General features: G+C 42.0%; 3 protein-coding genes across 3 annotated transcripts in view; all 3 read left to right on the forward strand.

The window, feature by feature from the left end:
- The first annotated feature begins 2,685 nt into the window (after positions 1-2,685).
- On the forward strand, positions 2,686-5,199 carry LOC118340333 (thrombomodulin-like). Its single transcript, XM_035678232.1, has one exon. The coding sequence runs from the start codon at positions 2,935-2,937 to the stop codon at positions 4,519-4,521; it is 1,587 nt and encodes a 528-aa protein (XP_035534125.1). The 5' UTR covers positions 2,686-2,934; the 3' UTR covers positions 4,522-5,199.
- A 1,532-nt stretch (positions 5,200-6,731) lies between these two features.
- On the forward strand, positions 6,732-8,963 carry LOC118340331 (thrombomodulin-like). The gene has a single exon (XM_035678229.1). It carries the CDS (start codon positions 6,959-6,961, stop codon positions 8,612-8,614), a length of 1,656 nt encoding a protein of 551 aa, XP_035534122.1. The 5' UTR covers positions 6,732-6,958; the 3' UTR covers positions 8,615-8,963.
- Positions 8,964-9,084: 121 nt separating this feature from the next.
- Positions 9,085-15,896, forward strand: part of LOC118340326 (toll-like receptor 5) — an 11,012-nt gene continuing 4,200 nt past the window's right edge. The window contains exons 1-4 of the mRNA XM_035678225.1: positions 9,085-9,550; positions 11,483-11,542; positions 12,010-14,290; positions 14,838-14,926. Coding sequence (XP_035534118.1) covers positions 11,495-11,542; positions 12,010-14,290; positions 14,838-14,926 — 2,418 coding nt within the window. The 5' untranslated portion in view covers positions 9,085-9,550; positions 11,483-11,494. The remainder of the gene's footprint in view (positions 9,551-11,482; positions 11,543-12,009; positions 14,291-14,837; positions 14,927-15,896) is intronic.

The raw sequence follows: 15,896 nt of genomic DNA on the forward strand, positions 1-15,896 counted from the left end.
ATTTACATTTTTCCAGTGTAGATTTTACACTTAATGGGAGTAAAATTAACTCCACCCAAATAGTAAAAAAATGAACTCAGAGCAGTGTTATGTTGTATCACTCAGTGTTAATGTAACCCTCTTTTGCGAGTTAACGAAGGAACTCTGGCAAAGTGTTAAATGTTTAACTAGAACTAGAGAGTGTGAAAAATGTTGAATTAAACTCTGGGAGTTATTTCAACACTGTAGTTTTTGCTATGATGAATGTGTCAACTTTTAAATGTGAAGGTGATTGTATATTACTTACAAATACATTCTGTAGTGTTCAACTGCCGTCGGCCTGCCTTCTTGTTGCTGCACTTTAAGGATAAAGAAGTTGTCCTTAACATTTGGCCGTCAGTTGGGCGTGTATATAATATTTTTCAGGCAGCTGGAAACTAGCAATGCCTTCGCGGGTCAGTCAAGGTGAAACTGCTTTAACGGTTTAAACAGAAGTATGGAGCAATGTCACAAATATCCAACTGAAAGCAAGGCTGTTCTAAGGAACCCCATCAAAGTAACTACATCACATTGTTTTACTGTGTAAACACAGAAAATGTGATGACTGGAAAGAGCAGGCCTTTATTTAAGAGAAACAAAACAGTCTTCAGGCGCGTCTTGACTTGAACGCTCTCCTGGGTAAAATCAGTATCAACGATAGATATCCGAGAAAATATTTACGAAGACCGAACAGTGAAGTTTCTGTCGCCAAGCTAAATTCTTGTTAAGATTACAAAGACGTGTGTGTCACTGTATTGGATTGATTCCATGCCACCCACTGCTAGGCGTCATGGCAAAGGCCAGAATCTTAAAATTGAATGTTCACTCCTCAAATAAAAACACAGAACTGATTATTTTGTTTCTACAGCGTGAACAAAGGATTCCTTTCCCTGTACGCCTGGGTCACATCCCCTCCACCCAATTCCAACCAACCCCACCTCTTTCATGAGGGGAAATAAGGAGGCACTGAAATAGCATGGAGCCTACTACCTCTGTGAATTGTATAGTTCTTCACTGTGTCATAAATGTCTGTAATTAGACTGATATGTCAGGTTTCATGTCTCTGAATACAAATTTGGTTACAGCTGATACTCATTTACATTTCCTTACTCTTAAACACGGTGGTTCATTGGTCATGGTCACTTTGGGAGGGAATCAGATTCGATCACATTCTTTTAGATCTACTCAACCAAAACTCCACCTGGAAACTAAGCAACTCAAGAAATGAGAATGTATGTTTACGTAATGTAGTTCTTGTCACGTTTTGTTTCTGGACCCGCCCTCTTGTTCTTACTGTACTTCCTCTTTGAAGTCCAGTCACCTTCCCTCCCAAGGAAAGTGTAAGGCAGCTCTCTTCCTCCTCTAACAGCCCTACTAATTTGAAAGAAGATTATAAATAGTTTAAGAATGATGATTGATTTAGATTGACCATAAGTTAGACAATTGTGTGTCTACCTTTGTAGTTATTATGGTATCCTAAGGAAGTTTGTCTGCCTTCCGAATCCATGAGTCAGTGTCTCTCCTGGAAGGAGGGCTTTTCTGAGTTAATATTTCTATTATTTAAGTCCAGGCAAAATGGAATTATTTAAAAATTATTTAACAATGAATGCCACTTTTTAAATTTTTACAAAAACTACATTTCTTTGTATTTTATGTTGAAATCCAGTAATTTTTTTATCCTGTGAAACAAAATGTGACACGTGCTTACATAAGCAAAAACTAACCAATTGCAACCAATTGTATCATGACATTCATCAATCAGCAGATATTCATTAGTTAGCAGGGGACAGCATGGCTAACTACCAGCTACCAGAGTGTTTCTGATTTGGGTGAAACTGGATCGTATTTTATGGAGAAAATATTGTCTTGTTTACCCTCTGATGTCCTCCAGCTGCTCTCCCTCAACTCCGCTATCTCCCATTATCATTCATCATCATCTTATGTGCATGAACATGTGGTACACTTCAGGGTCATTCATGTTTTTTCTGCAAAAAGAAAATTATAATTTCCACATTAAAATCCTTAGAGGATTAGGACTTAGTCATCTCCTCCATCAACCTCATTAAAACTTACAGAATCTCTGAATATGCAGATGTTGTTCATTTCTAAAGTTTTCCTGCTGCACACAAGATGTGTAGTGTCAAACTCATCATTAAAACATCACACTGTTAAACCACTGATTTCTGACTGGGGGTAGCTTAAAGTACGGTATTCTTTTGGTACATTTGTGTGAAAAAATGTCATTTTTCATTATCTTGTCACTAAATTTTAATGAGATGTTGAATTTAATCATTTTTATTATTGGACCACTCAAAACCACCTTCCTGTTCGAATAACAACTAATTTAATTTTCTCCTTCCGCTGCCTTCAACTATGACGTCAAGATATGTAGTAATACTAAAGTTAAACTGACTCACCTTTGAGGTTTATCTAGGGCAGGGCTTGCTTAATAATTAATTTTTTTTTACAACATTTTTTTTTTAATTTTTTTTTACAGATTATTAATTGTATCTTAATGCCATGCTACAAAGCCATATTGAATAATATGTATGTGTATCAGTTTTTTGGATTTTTGGCAGAGGTCTTCCCAGACTTTAAATGGAATATCAATCCGAAGAGTCTTACAGAAGAGGATAATAAGAGTTCACCTCCCTCTTATTAAAAGTTCATGTAACTGCGTGCGCATGTATGTGTGCGTTCTGAGTAGTGTGTGTGGGTTTTGATGGGCCAGTTTTCTTTGAGATAAGAATTTTGGCAAGCGTGGGGGTTGAGCAAGCGCTGGCCAGGACGAACTTCCTTCCTCGCCTGGTCCGAAAGAAAATATATAAACGGGGACTATGATCAGCTTCCAGACGTATCAGCTTCAGGTCGTCGAGCGCAGAGGTTTTTATCACAAGCTTTTCTAACGTCGACATTATGATTCCTACAACAAACGCGCTGCTTATTTGTGTGCTTTTCCTCTGCGGGCTGGAGGAAACGGTCCTCTCCCAGCACGGACATTGCACCGGGAAACAATGTTTTGCGCTTTTCCAGGAGTCCAAGGACTTCCCAGGCGCACAGAAAAAATGCAAGGAGTTTGGACAGTTATTCGAGTTCAGTTTAGAACACCTAGTGAAGATATTTAAGAGTCTACCCAGCGGGCTCAGCGGTAGTTACTGGCTGGATCTGCATGGCACTGGCAGCACAACAGGTCTCCAAAACTGCTCATCCATCTCCGCGTCGACGGAACGGAACTTCACGGTGTTGTCGGAGCCGTGCAGTGAAAACCTGAGCGGATTCCTGTGCCAGTATACAATCCCAGGGACGACTTGCAGCGGGCTGCAGGCAGGCGGCGGCGTACAGGTGAAGTACTTCTCGCACATGAGCTTCGAGGTGAAAGACTCCGAAACGTTTCCAGAAGGAACCACCGCTGTAGCGGAAGAGCCTGGCGCCAAATATCCGCACTCGAAGCATTTGTGTTACTCGAAGCAGTGGGTGCCAGCTCCCTGGATATGTGAGGTGATGCGGGGCGGCTGTGAGCACAACTGCAATTCCACAACAAACACCTGCCTTTGCCCCACCGGGCAAACTCTCCGTCCCAACAAAATCAGCTGCACCGAGGATCCGTGCGCCGAGTGCGCGCAGGGGTGCCAGCAGGAGGGCTGCAAGTGCTGGGAAGGCTACAGGCTGGCGCAGGACGGGAGGAGCTGTGTGGACGTGAATGAGTGTGAGGAGGAGAACCCGTGCACAGGTGAGCGGACACAGTGTGAGAACACCAAGGGAGGGTTCGAGTGCAGGTGCAAAGAGGACTTTGTTGAAGAGGATGGAGTGTGTGTGGATGTTTCAATCTGTGATAACTGTGAGCACATGCTGTGTGATAAAGTTAATGGGGTGTATGGGTGTGTGTGCCGGAAGGGGTACAAGGTGTCAGCCAGAGATCCCACCAAGTGTGAGAGGAACTGCACAGAGAGAGACTGTCCGGCAAAGTGCATCCAAAACTCTGACATTGTCCAGAAGGACTTGCTTCAGTGTTTCTGCCCTGATGGGTACATTCTAGATGTGACCAACACCACCACCATTTGCACCGACATCAATGAATGTGAGATTGAGAAGCCATGTGATCACAAGTGTGAAAATCTACACGGTGGTTTCACATGTCTGTGCGACAAGGGCTTCAAGCTGCACAAAGGGTACAAGTGTGTGTCCACTGATGAGGAGGATGAGGAGGAGGAGGAAGGATCAGGCTCCACTCCTCCACACCCCACGCTGGCCGGTGCTCACCCAGCCGCAGTGCCCTCTTATGTCAAGACCGGCAGCGTCCTGGGTATCACTTTGTTTCTGGTGCTGTGCATGGCCCTGCTGTTTTTCCTGCTCCAGAACGTGGTCAAACGTTGTGGCAAATTTCAGCTTCATTCCTTCAAACATCCAAATATCGACATTTTCTACCTGCAGCAGGTGACCACAGAGACGTATAAGAGGTTGTCCTTCGACAAGCCGTTTAAAAACGACCCGCAAATACTTTAATAGCACCTGTGAGGAAGTGTGCTGCTTTTTGGACCTTCTCCTCATGTCACATTGCACTGTTTTTCCTCGGAGACGTCAAATGTACAATATAAAACGTTAATTGGAAACTTAAAGCAGCAACCAATCACATACTGTAGGGTCATAGTCCACATCACATTTGAAAATGCACATAAAATAGGGTTCCAACTGAGGATTATTTCATTTTCGATTAATCTGTCGACCTTTTCCCAAAGAACTGATCACTTGTTTGGTCCATAAAATGGTTAAAATGTTGATCACAGTTTCTCAAAGCCCGAGGTGATGACCTCTTGTTTTGTCCACAACCCAAAGATATTCACTTTACTGTCACAGAGGACTCAAGAAACCAGAAAATATTCACATTTGAGAAGCTGAAATCAAAGAATTTATCAAAATAGTTTGCGATTAATTTAATAGTTGACAAATAATCAATTAAGTGACTAATTAATTGCAGGTCTAACACAAAACAGAGATATGGGACTTTAAAGGAAGACAGCGTAATACATTATGAATGTAGAATAGATATATGTATGGAACTGTGCTTTATTTGCCTTATAGTTATACCCTGTAACAGAACATTTAGGTTTTTTTTATTAGGCAGATATTTGGAGTTTTATATACCATAAATAATAGTATAATGGTACTTGTGCAGTCTCAAATCCAGCAAATAAACCTTTTATTTACGTAAGGATGGGATATAAGACAAGACTCTCTCATGACAGAACCAGTTTTATGTTCGATTTCACTTTGTTGCTGTCTAATTACACTGTAATCACACCGCACTGTAATTAAGCTCTTTAATGTAAAAAGGTTTTTAAAAAAATGTGCCTGAGCCCTTGCTCTGCGTTTTCAGTTATACTGCAAGTAATGTAACATTCCACATATTGGTTATAGTACACACTGTATTTGTGAACTACCTACTGTAAGTTAAACTATATGTTTTTTATCTTTTGGTAAAATAACACTTTAAGCTTTTTATATAGATGTTCTCTTTAGTCAGATGCACATTAATGATCACAGTGACTCACTGTGACTGATTGTTTTGCATTTGGGTTTATGACGTTTGAGACAGACACAGAATATGTAGTTTTGAATCAGACCACTGTTGGTTTTGGGATTTGTTAGTTGCTATGGGAACTGTTTGTGATGCATACTGAATGATGTCATAGTCTGCTTTTACGGACCATTTACACATGCAGAGACCTGATGGTATATATTACAAACTGACAAACACAGACTGTCCAATGTTTAGTTTTGGATGCATACTTTAGAGAAATAAAGCCCACATTCTGTTCCATCTAAACAATACATCTTGTCACCACATGGCTTGATTTGGACACAAATCATTCTAAGACATTATACTATACTGCATATAGTGCCTAACAAAACAGAAACTGTTCAATTGGTTTATGTGCATCTGGACATAAAAAATGTAAGCGGCTTTACTACGATCCACTAAACATGAATGTAAAACTGTGCTGCTATGGTCTCCGTAGATGTAAACACATTTTGCACCTCCTTCATCACCACTTGTCTGTATAACTGATGTCTGATTTCGTGTTGGTGAATATGTCAGTATTGAGTAATAAATTAAAAAGACTAAAAGCTGGAGGTTTCGTTCTGTTTTTTGTTTTCTATTTCTGAGATCTAATTGGTTGTTTTCGTTCAGGCCCGGTAGATTCTTGCAACAAAATGACTTTTCTGAACACTTGCACTGGCTAATGAAGCAATAACCTTCCCTTACATTGTTCCGATTTCCTCCTCTCTCCTGCCACATACTGTACATTACTCTCATAGAGTACGCTGCAGTCTCTATAGGACACAGTGATAGGAAATATTCATCTTTACCATTAGCTACACTTTATCTTATTTTTCTATTTCTGTATTTCATTGCTGACCTTCTGTCTCAAGTGAGAATCAACATATTTTAAGCTTTTCATTGCCTTAACCTCTTTCTTTTTCTCTTGTTCTGATGTGATGTTATGACGTTCATGTTCTGTCTAAAACAAGCTGTCAGAATTTGAACCTGCCTTCAAGTAAAACTGGACTTAGAGTCTGACCACGAGACTAAAGGACTCACTTGGACTGGCAGTCTGTGTAGAGTGTTGTTGGGAGGAGCTACTGCAAATAGGGGGCGTTGGGTATATGCCCCCCGTGCGTGCGCGCGGCTTCGGTGCGTACGCGCGTAAAAGCTGTGCGTAAAGCCTTGTTGGGGATGTGGTCCGCCGTGCTGAGGAGTTTGTGGAGGGACAGAGAGAGGCTCAGCGGGCTGATTACGAGCGACTTCCTTCCTTCGTCGGGGCACTAACATGGAGTTGGGGGGTTATAAATACGAGCAAAACATTTTCTCAAACAAACTATATAGACTATAGACTGCTGGAGCGCGCGAGAAAATAAAGGGACACAACGAGGTTCAAACATGAAGGCTGTTACGGGTCTGTTAGTCGTCTTGCTGACCTTCCTGGTTGGAAGTTCCAGCGGGATAAAGCCGGATAACGGTTACTGCATCGGGAACCAGTGTTTCACTGTCTTCCAAGATCCCAGCAATTACAAGACCGCCAAGAGTCAATGCGAAGCTTTAGGCGGCCACTTAATGACGGTGCGCTCAACAGTATCTAATAATATTCTGTTGATCTTGTTGGAGAACTTAACGGGGCGGTTCTGGATCGGTTTACATCGAACGACCGGCTGTCCAGACGCTGCTGCTGGGCTGAAAGGCTTCCAGTGGGTAACCAAAGACAACGAGACCGACTTCAACAACTGGGCTCCAACTTTTGACAACAGCTGTTCTTCTCATCGCTGCGTCTCAGTTTCTAAAGAGGAACACTTTAACTGGATCCAGGAACCATGCGACGAACATGCGGCCGGTTTTCTCTGTGAGTACACCTTCAGTGAGCCGTGCCAAATTCTAGTTGTCGGACAGGACGAGTCCGTCAACTACACGACCCCCTTGGGGTTTGGAGGCGAGGATCTGCTGTCTTTGCCCCCGGGGAGCACCGCTATCCGGATGCCAGCTGAAACTAATTACGTCTGCTTCTCCGAAAAGTGGCATCAGGCGCCCTGGAGCTGCGAGATACACGAAGGTGGGTGTGAGTATAAATGCGCAGTAGACCCCCAAAATGTGCCCACCTGCTACTGCCCGCCGGGAACAACCGTCAGTCTTGCAAATAAAGTCACCTGCGAAGTGGACGCAGAAGACCCGTGCCTGCCGCTGCGCTGTGCGCACGCCTGCTACAAGGACGGAGACTCCTACACGTGCACGTGTGACCACGGCTTTAAGCTGGCGCAGGACGGCAGGTCGTGTGTGGACTTTAACGACTGCACGGACGAGCGGCAGTGTCCCGGGGAGAACTTCAAGTGCGTAAACACGGTCGGCGGGTTCCAGTGCGTCTGCGAGGATGGATACAGTGTGGAGGGCGGCCTGTGCGTCGACGTGGACGAGTGCGCGTCCGCTCCATGTGAGCAAATCTGCGACAACACTCCCGGCAACTACAGCTGCTCTTGTTATGATGGATATAAAGAGGACCCAAAGTCACCAAACAAGTGTAAACTGTACTGCGGGAAGGCTGAATGCACCCCGGAGTGCGACCCGAATGACCAGTCACAGTGCAACTGCCCTGATGGATATTTACTCGACGGAAGGGAGAACGAAAGTGTTTGCATTGACATAGACGAGTGCTATTTCTCTTATTGTGATCATAGTTGTAATAACACATTGGGTAGCTATGTGTGCTCGTGCAATCCAGGATACACACTAGTTGAGCAATACAAGTGCGTAAAGAACGAGGGTTACACGGAGATAGATGGAGGGATGGAGGGCTCCGGGGCGGCCACGATTCCAAACATCATCACATCCTCACCTGTGCCACAGCCAGACCCAAAACCAACGAGGCAGCCGTCAGGGGTGACAGTGGGGGGTCTCGTGGGGATAATAGTGTGCACTGTCTTTTTTGTCGTGTTGGTGGTTTTTCTGGCCCATCACATCCTCACTGGCAGATGGAAGATGAAGAGCGCCGTTACGCTCAAAGCTGCGGAGGATGAAGCGCATGGTTTAGAAGTGACGAGTGACACTTAAAGAATGCAGCCGGAGAGAGACTGCTGAAGCACGACATGTGAATGTACAGGTCAATTCTCCAAAACAGGTCTGCAGAGATATTTGGACAGGTTGTGAAGGATGTAGAGTCCACTGCAAAACAATAGGGACAGAGATGTGGTCATGCCATAGGAGATAAAGTCAAAATAAACACAACAGAAATAAATACAAATATTAAAGTTGCCTTTATGGACAGACAGTCACTTCCTTGGAAGACTGATTTCATCTACTATTCAACTCACATACAGCATATGCAATGTAATGAAAATGACAAAGAACTTTTTTTTAGTTTGTGCTCGAACATTAATAAATTATAAAAATGTGAATGAAGGATATGTCTGTTGTTTTCTTTGGATAGCTCTCTCAGCCATGTTTGCCTCAGACACAGACTGACCGCCCCACCATGTGGAACAACAAGTGCATTACAGGTCATCCATGCAGAGACACAGCCTGCTTCATAGCTTCACATTAAGGATCGGCAGCAGTAATATTAGAAGCAGTAGTGGTGGTATCAGTAGTAACAGCAGTAGTAGTAGTAGACTAGTGTTAGTAGGCCTAGAAGTATCAGCAGCAGTAATATAAGAAGCAGGGGTATCAGTGGTAATAGTAACAGCAGTATAACAGTACTGACAGTAATACTCGCAGTAGTAGTAGTAGTAGTAGTAGCTATTAGTGGTTAAGAGTTAAAAGCTGGCAGATGAAGACGAAGCAGCCCATAATATGAAGATTCACTGCAACAACTGGAGCGACATTATGAGGAAAGGTCTTTCAAACAGGATGCTATTTAGTCATTTGGGAAATGTCGACATTCCCCTGTGTTAGACAGACAGATAGGAGCAGGTCTTTATTGGCAGTAGTTGTGCGGTGGTGGAGCAGATCTGTCCTGTTTCTCCCAGTTTGGACAAGGTCTACACACAGGTAAGATTGTTTGTGGCCAGAAACATGAATGAGTCGCTTACTTTAGCTTGAAACTCGTCTGTACTGTGTCCGACTTCACTCATCCGGACAAACGCTGTTAAAAACAGACTGCGTTGCGCAACGAACCTCTAAATCTGTCTGTTCAGTAAAAACTGAAGGAACTAGAGTTTAGTACAGCTCGATCATAATGCATGGTAACTGATAGTGAATACGTGTAAATATCAAGGTGAACGGCTTATATAACACTGTACACTGGTGAAATGAGTGAGGGGGCAGGGCAGTTCATGATGAATGTTAGAAACTTGGATGGTGAACACTTGTTTATTCTAATGCTGAAACACCTCAGGCACAAACGCTGTTATATAAAACATTAAAACTGCCATATACAATGTCACAAAGAATCTCCCTAACTACTCCTAATGTGACTAAATTGTTTTTTCTTTTCTTTTTTTTCTACAAATTTTAAAGTACGTAGTGAATAAAAATAAATATTAAAAATTAAAAAAAAATGCAGTTCCATATAGTTAGAGATTACAAAAAGGAGTCAAAATTGATGCAGCAAAATCTGAGCAATCTTTACTTTTAGCCCCTAGTATGAGTCATGCTCCTCCTACATTCCCCATAGTGCAAGGGCCAGCAACCTTTACTATCAAAAGCAGTGCCTGAAATGGGCCAGTACTGAGTCCTGAGACCTCAATATTTTTTCAAAGGAGTTTAAGATAAAATTCGTATAATATTTGCCTAAAAACAAACTACTTTGACACCCCCCTAACAAGTTCAGTTTCTGTGTAAACAGTTAGCTAGCTTAAGGCTAAGATTTATGATAAGAAAAGATAAAAAATGACAAAAGAATTAGGGATATGGTTGTGCTGAATTCACCTGCACCTTTTTTAAGTCGAATTCAGCCACTGAACAGAAAAAAAACATTTTTAGACAAAATAAAAAAGAAAACGTACTGAACCTTTATTATGCAAAATATCGAGATCCAGTAAGCCAGCAGGCGTGTGTGATAAAGCGAACCAATCAGTCACAGGCTAATAAGTTATAGTTAATAAATAATAAGTTAATAAACAGGCTCTCTTTTCCTTTGAGACTTTTTTGGATTTGGAATCCATAGCGAGCCTAGCTAGGGAGATTGAAGACTAGGTCGTAGCCACAACTATTGTGGTTCAGCAAAATATAGAGGAAAAGGCACCAGGTAACGTATGACGCACATTTTATGTGACAAAATGTTGAAAGATGTTTTTAATTTGTTGTGTAATGGCTATGCATTTTTAGTATTGGAGAAAGTAAGAATCACTTTAGGCCTACAGCAGTGGAAAATGACCATATTAAAAAATGTATAACATTTGTTGTATTCAAAACCACAGGGCGCCAGACGAGGGGCTAAAGATTGATTCAGGTTGTCTACCCCTGTCATAGAGCAACTTCACAGCATCAATCTAGGTTCATTTCTTCAGTCGTAAGAAAGCTCCTCCAGAGCCACACAAGATATTATACAAATACGTAGTGAATATGTAGTTGTATATTTGTACAAATATATAACTTCAGTAGTGTAGGTTGAATGTGAGTGTGAACTGTTGGTAGACTTTTACAGGCACAACAATATAATAGTATCTAGTATGGCAGGTGCAGCAGCAGCAATAATGAATACAATATGACACATTCTAGGTATTAGTTCACGGCAAACATGTCAACTGTTTGAATAGAGCTTTATTATCAAAGCTCATATCAGGCATGAATGGTTGCACGAGTGAACCATGAACCTGCTAAAGTAAACAGTCTGGCACAGATTCCTCTTTTTCCTCTGTACCTTACTAAATGTTCACCTACCCATCTGTCCTCACTAATGTTTGCACTGCTAAGCTAATGCAACAACGTATCATCTTTTAACTCAGCTAATTGTGACTTTTTTTTTTTATGTCTTGTTAGGGTGAGGACAGTATGTGGACACTGGCTCTTCAGCTGGGTTTCATTGGTTTATACCTGCAGGTCAGTTGTACTTTGTTTTTCCCAAACTGAACAGTGAGTTGACAGTAACCAAGAATTAAGTTTAAAAATGTAAATCTAATCTGAGAATCAGATTCCTCCCTGACAAGAATTCAATAGATTGTTTGATGTTTATGGGTAATGTGCTTTAATGGGTAATCTGTATGGTAAATATGAAGCTACCACCATCAGCCAGTTAGCTTAGCTTAGCACAAAGACGCAAACAGCTGCCAACCAACACATCTCATGCTCTCAAATTAGAATCCTATAACTTGTAAATTTGTTTTTTTAGTGCTAAGCTACGCTAACTGGCTGCTGACATATTTATATTTATACAGACATGAGAGTGGTATCAATCATCTCAGCAAGAATCTGCAAGTGTAAAATCCTAAAATGTTGAACAATTCCTTTAACCATAAAGTTCAATTAATTTCCAATTTATAGACATAATGTAACCTTCCTACCTGCAGGTATCCACATGCTACCAATCATGCACTTTGCATGGCTTTGTAGCTGCTTGTTCCTTCCAGCACCACTACTGGGTTCCTGCTTTGCCTCTGAACATCACCCACCTCTACCTAGACGCAAACTACATCTCTGAGATCAATAGCACCTCGCTGAGAGGCTACGACCAGCTGCTACAATTAGATCTTGGAATGCAGTATGTGCCGCTCATCATAAAGAACAATGCTTTCTTAAGGCAGAGGAAATTGACACGGCTGGTCATAGGAGCAAATAAAGGCCTTCAGCTGGAGCCAAGGGCATTTGCAGGACTGTTCAATTTAGAACAACTTTTTTTGGATAATTGCGATTTGACAGACTCCATACTGGCAGAAAACTATCTGCAGCCACTTTTGTCCTTAGAAACCCTTGACCTCTTTGGTAACAAAATAGTGAGGCTGCAACCTGGACTGTTCTTTTCAAAACTCACAAAGTTCACACAACTAAATCTCAAATTGAATAAGATTCAAAGATTATGTGAAGAGGATCTTGTTGGCTTCCGGGGGAAACACTTCACACTCCTGAACTTGGTGTCCAATCACTTTTACAGAAGTGAAGATTTTGACTGGGGATGTGGTAACCCTTTCAGAGGGATGGCCTTTAATGTCCTTGACTTATCCAGCAACGGGTTCAGTTTGAACACTTCACGTCAACTTTTCAAAGCAATAGAGGGAACTCCAATTACTCATCTGAAATTCTCTGGACACATTGGCAAAGGCTTTTCACATGACAACTTGCCTGATCCAGATGAAAGCACATTCGAAGGCCTCATCAACAGTGGAGTTAACATATTCGATCTGTCTAATAATAGGATATTTGCTTTGCAGAGGGCAGTTTTTAGTCCTTTAAAGGATGCAATAATTATTGACATTTCCAAAAACAGAATCAATCAGATTAACAGAAATGCCTTCAATGGTCTTCAAGGACATTTACGAATGCTCAACCTGTCATTCAACTTACTAGGAGAAATATATTCTCACACATTCACCAATCTGACAGACCTTAGGGTGTTGGATTTGTCTTACAACCACATTGGTGCTTTGGGATACAAAGCATTCAGTGATCTTCCCAAATTACGAGCATTATATCTGACAGGAAACTCACTGCGAGACCTGGGTTTTCCTGCGTTATTACCAAACTTAGAATATCTTCTTTTGGACGACAATAAGTTGAAATCAGTAAGCAGTATCATCGACTTGGGCATAAACAGCATCCATGTGAATGTTGCAGACAACAGATTAACAAACTTGGAGGACGTTTATGTCATTTTATCTCGTTTTAATCATCTCAAGAATCTCTTCTATGGTGGCAATTTCATCAAGTGGTGCACACTAAATAACCAAGTATCAGTGCCTCATAATAATAGTTTGGATGTGCTGGATCTTCATGACAGTTCCCTGCAGTTAATTTGGACACAGGGCAGTTGCCTCGACCTGTTTGATCATCTTGGGAATCTGCGCGGTCTAAATTTAAGCTTTAACTCACTCGCGACTCTTCCACAAGGAATTTTCAGCGGTCTCAGCTCGATCATAGAGATCGACCTCTCGTCTAACGCCTTAACCTATCTGCAGCCGGATGTCTTTCCGGTCAGCCTGCAAAGACTCGATCTCTCAAGCAACTTTCTAGCCTCCCCAGACCCTGTGACTTTTCAATCTCTCAGCTTCTTCAGCCTTGCCGTAAACCGGTTCCACTGCGATTGCCATCTGGAGAGCTTCTTGAAGTGGCTGAATGTGACGAATGTAACCTTCCTAAGCCCAGTTGAGGAGTACAGATGTGAGTTTCCAGCTGCTCTCCATAACCTTCCCCTACTGGATTACTCTATGATTATCGAACCGTGTGAGGAAGATGACGAAAAGGCCGTCCAAGATCTTAAATTTGCTCTCTTTATCTTCTCTGCTCTCCTTATCATCACGGTCATCCTCAGCGGGATTGTTTACGCCCGTCTTCGAGGGCGCATATTCATCATCTACAAAAAGATCGTTGGTAGGGTAATCCAGGGCCCAAAACCGATACCACCTTTGGACAAGGTGCAGTACGATGCCTTCCTCTGCTTTAGCGACAGTGACTACAAGTGGGTGGAAGCTGCTTTGCTGAAGAAGCTGGATAACCAGTTTTCAGAGGAGAATATCTTCCGCTGTTGTTTTGAGGCCAGAGACTTCTTGCCAGGGGAGGATCATCTTTCCAACATCAGAGATGCCATCTGGGGCAGCAAGAAGACTGTGTGCATCGTCTCCAAGGATTTCCTTAAAGGTATAGTTTTTCTCACTTTGATGTGTGAACAATCGGAAGGTTAGACTATGCTTAATTTTTAGCCCTAAAGTATTTTTTTCTAAAAAGTATTTTATAGCTATAATGTTATTGATATGGCATGTTAATTAGTGTGCTGTAGAGGTACTGGTAGGAAGATTTCTTTACCCCTGGACAGAGTCAGGCTAGCTGTTTCCCTGGTCTTTTAGAGACATGGTGGTAACATGCAGAAGTTGTGTGCTGTCGTACTGTCGTACTGTGGGGGTGCAGTCTTGCATTTAGGAAACCCTGAACCACTGGTGAGACTAACCTACAGTTTGCAAACTGTAGATTCACATTTAACAAACACATATTCTCAGCAAGAAAGTAAATAAGCACATTTCCAAAACTATTCCTCTAAATGGTTTCTAAAAATTAGCATGCTAGCTAGCACCTTGGCTATAGTAAGGCACTCTATTTCTTATCTTAATTTTTACCTTTTTCGGATCCACAAAATTAATTGAAAAATTAAAGTTGTGATAGAAATTAACTGGGTCATGCCTCTGTCTAGATGGTTGGTGCTTGGAGGCGTTCACTTTGGCCCAGGGCCGGATGCTGGAGGAGCTGACAAATGTCCTGATTATGTTGGTGGTAGGGAAGGTGTGTATGAGCCTGCTGAATTGCTTTCTATGAGGGTTACTAAAAGTCATATTTAGGAAATTTAGGATTTCTATGTGTGGGTAGATGTTTACTTAAAACCTGCAATAATCAATCTATTGGCAACTTCAGTCGAAACTGGAAACTAGGAGTTAGCAAGCAGATACAGTGAGTGCATTTAAGTCCAATATCCACTGTCCTTTTAGTTCTGGTTCTGGTCTCTACCAACTCCTGAGGGAAATATTAATTTCTTTAGCTGCTAAATACTGCACTTGTTTTTTGGTGCTGGGCAGGTAGCACACAGTGGGTCTCTAGAGCCTTTTCGCTATAAAGCTCTCTGCTGCCAAAAACAATACTGATGATAACGGTGAGAGTGAAACAAAACAGCAAGGTTGCAACCTGTTAAACCGAAACAGTGAGTTGAAAGTCATGCAGGGTTGAAGTTATAATCTGGTGGTCTCAGCTGTCCACTAATTGCAACAATTGTATCAAGTAGATTTTAACAACCCAAAACTACCCCGCTATACTGCTACAAAGTTTCAATAGCCTTAAATATGCCAGTTGAGAAGAAGTGTGAACCTATCGTGACGTCACCCATTGGTTTGTGGAGTACCGTTTTAAAGCATTGAATTCAGCATTTTGGCCGCTGCCATGGCAGTTAGACGGAGCCAGCGCAAGCCAGTGGACGTGACATACTGCGAGTTGATCTGCGCTTATTGGCTGCGCAGTTTCAACTCGTCCGTAGCAGGAAACAATGGTGATCTCGTATAACAACTACACAGTTTACTAAAATGTTTCTAAAACGATATTAAGTGATAAATAGGTAACGCAGTAACAGAATCTAGATTCATATTTGATCAGCACTGCTTAGTTTGACAGTTTGATCTGAGTTTGGTGCTCTGCGCTGGATGGACTCACTGAGAGTGACCTGTCAATCATCCCTGCCCAAAAGCATATGGCTTTATTGTCTATT

This window comes from Morone saxatilis, unplaced genomic scaffold, assembly GCF_004916995.1.
Source record: "Morone saxatilis isolate NCDOM2014 unplaced genomic scaffold, NCSU_SB_2.0 Contig7, whole genome shotgun sequence".
NCBI lineage: Eukaryota > Metazoa > Chordata > Actinopteri > Moronidae > Morone > Morone saxatilis.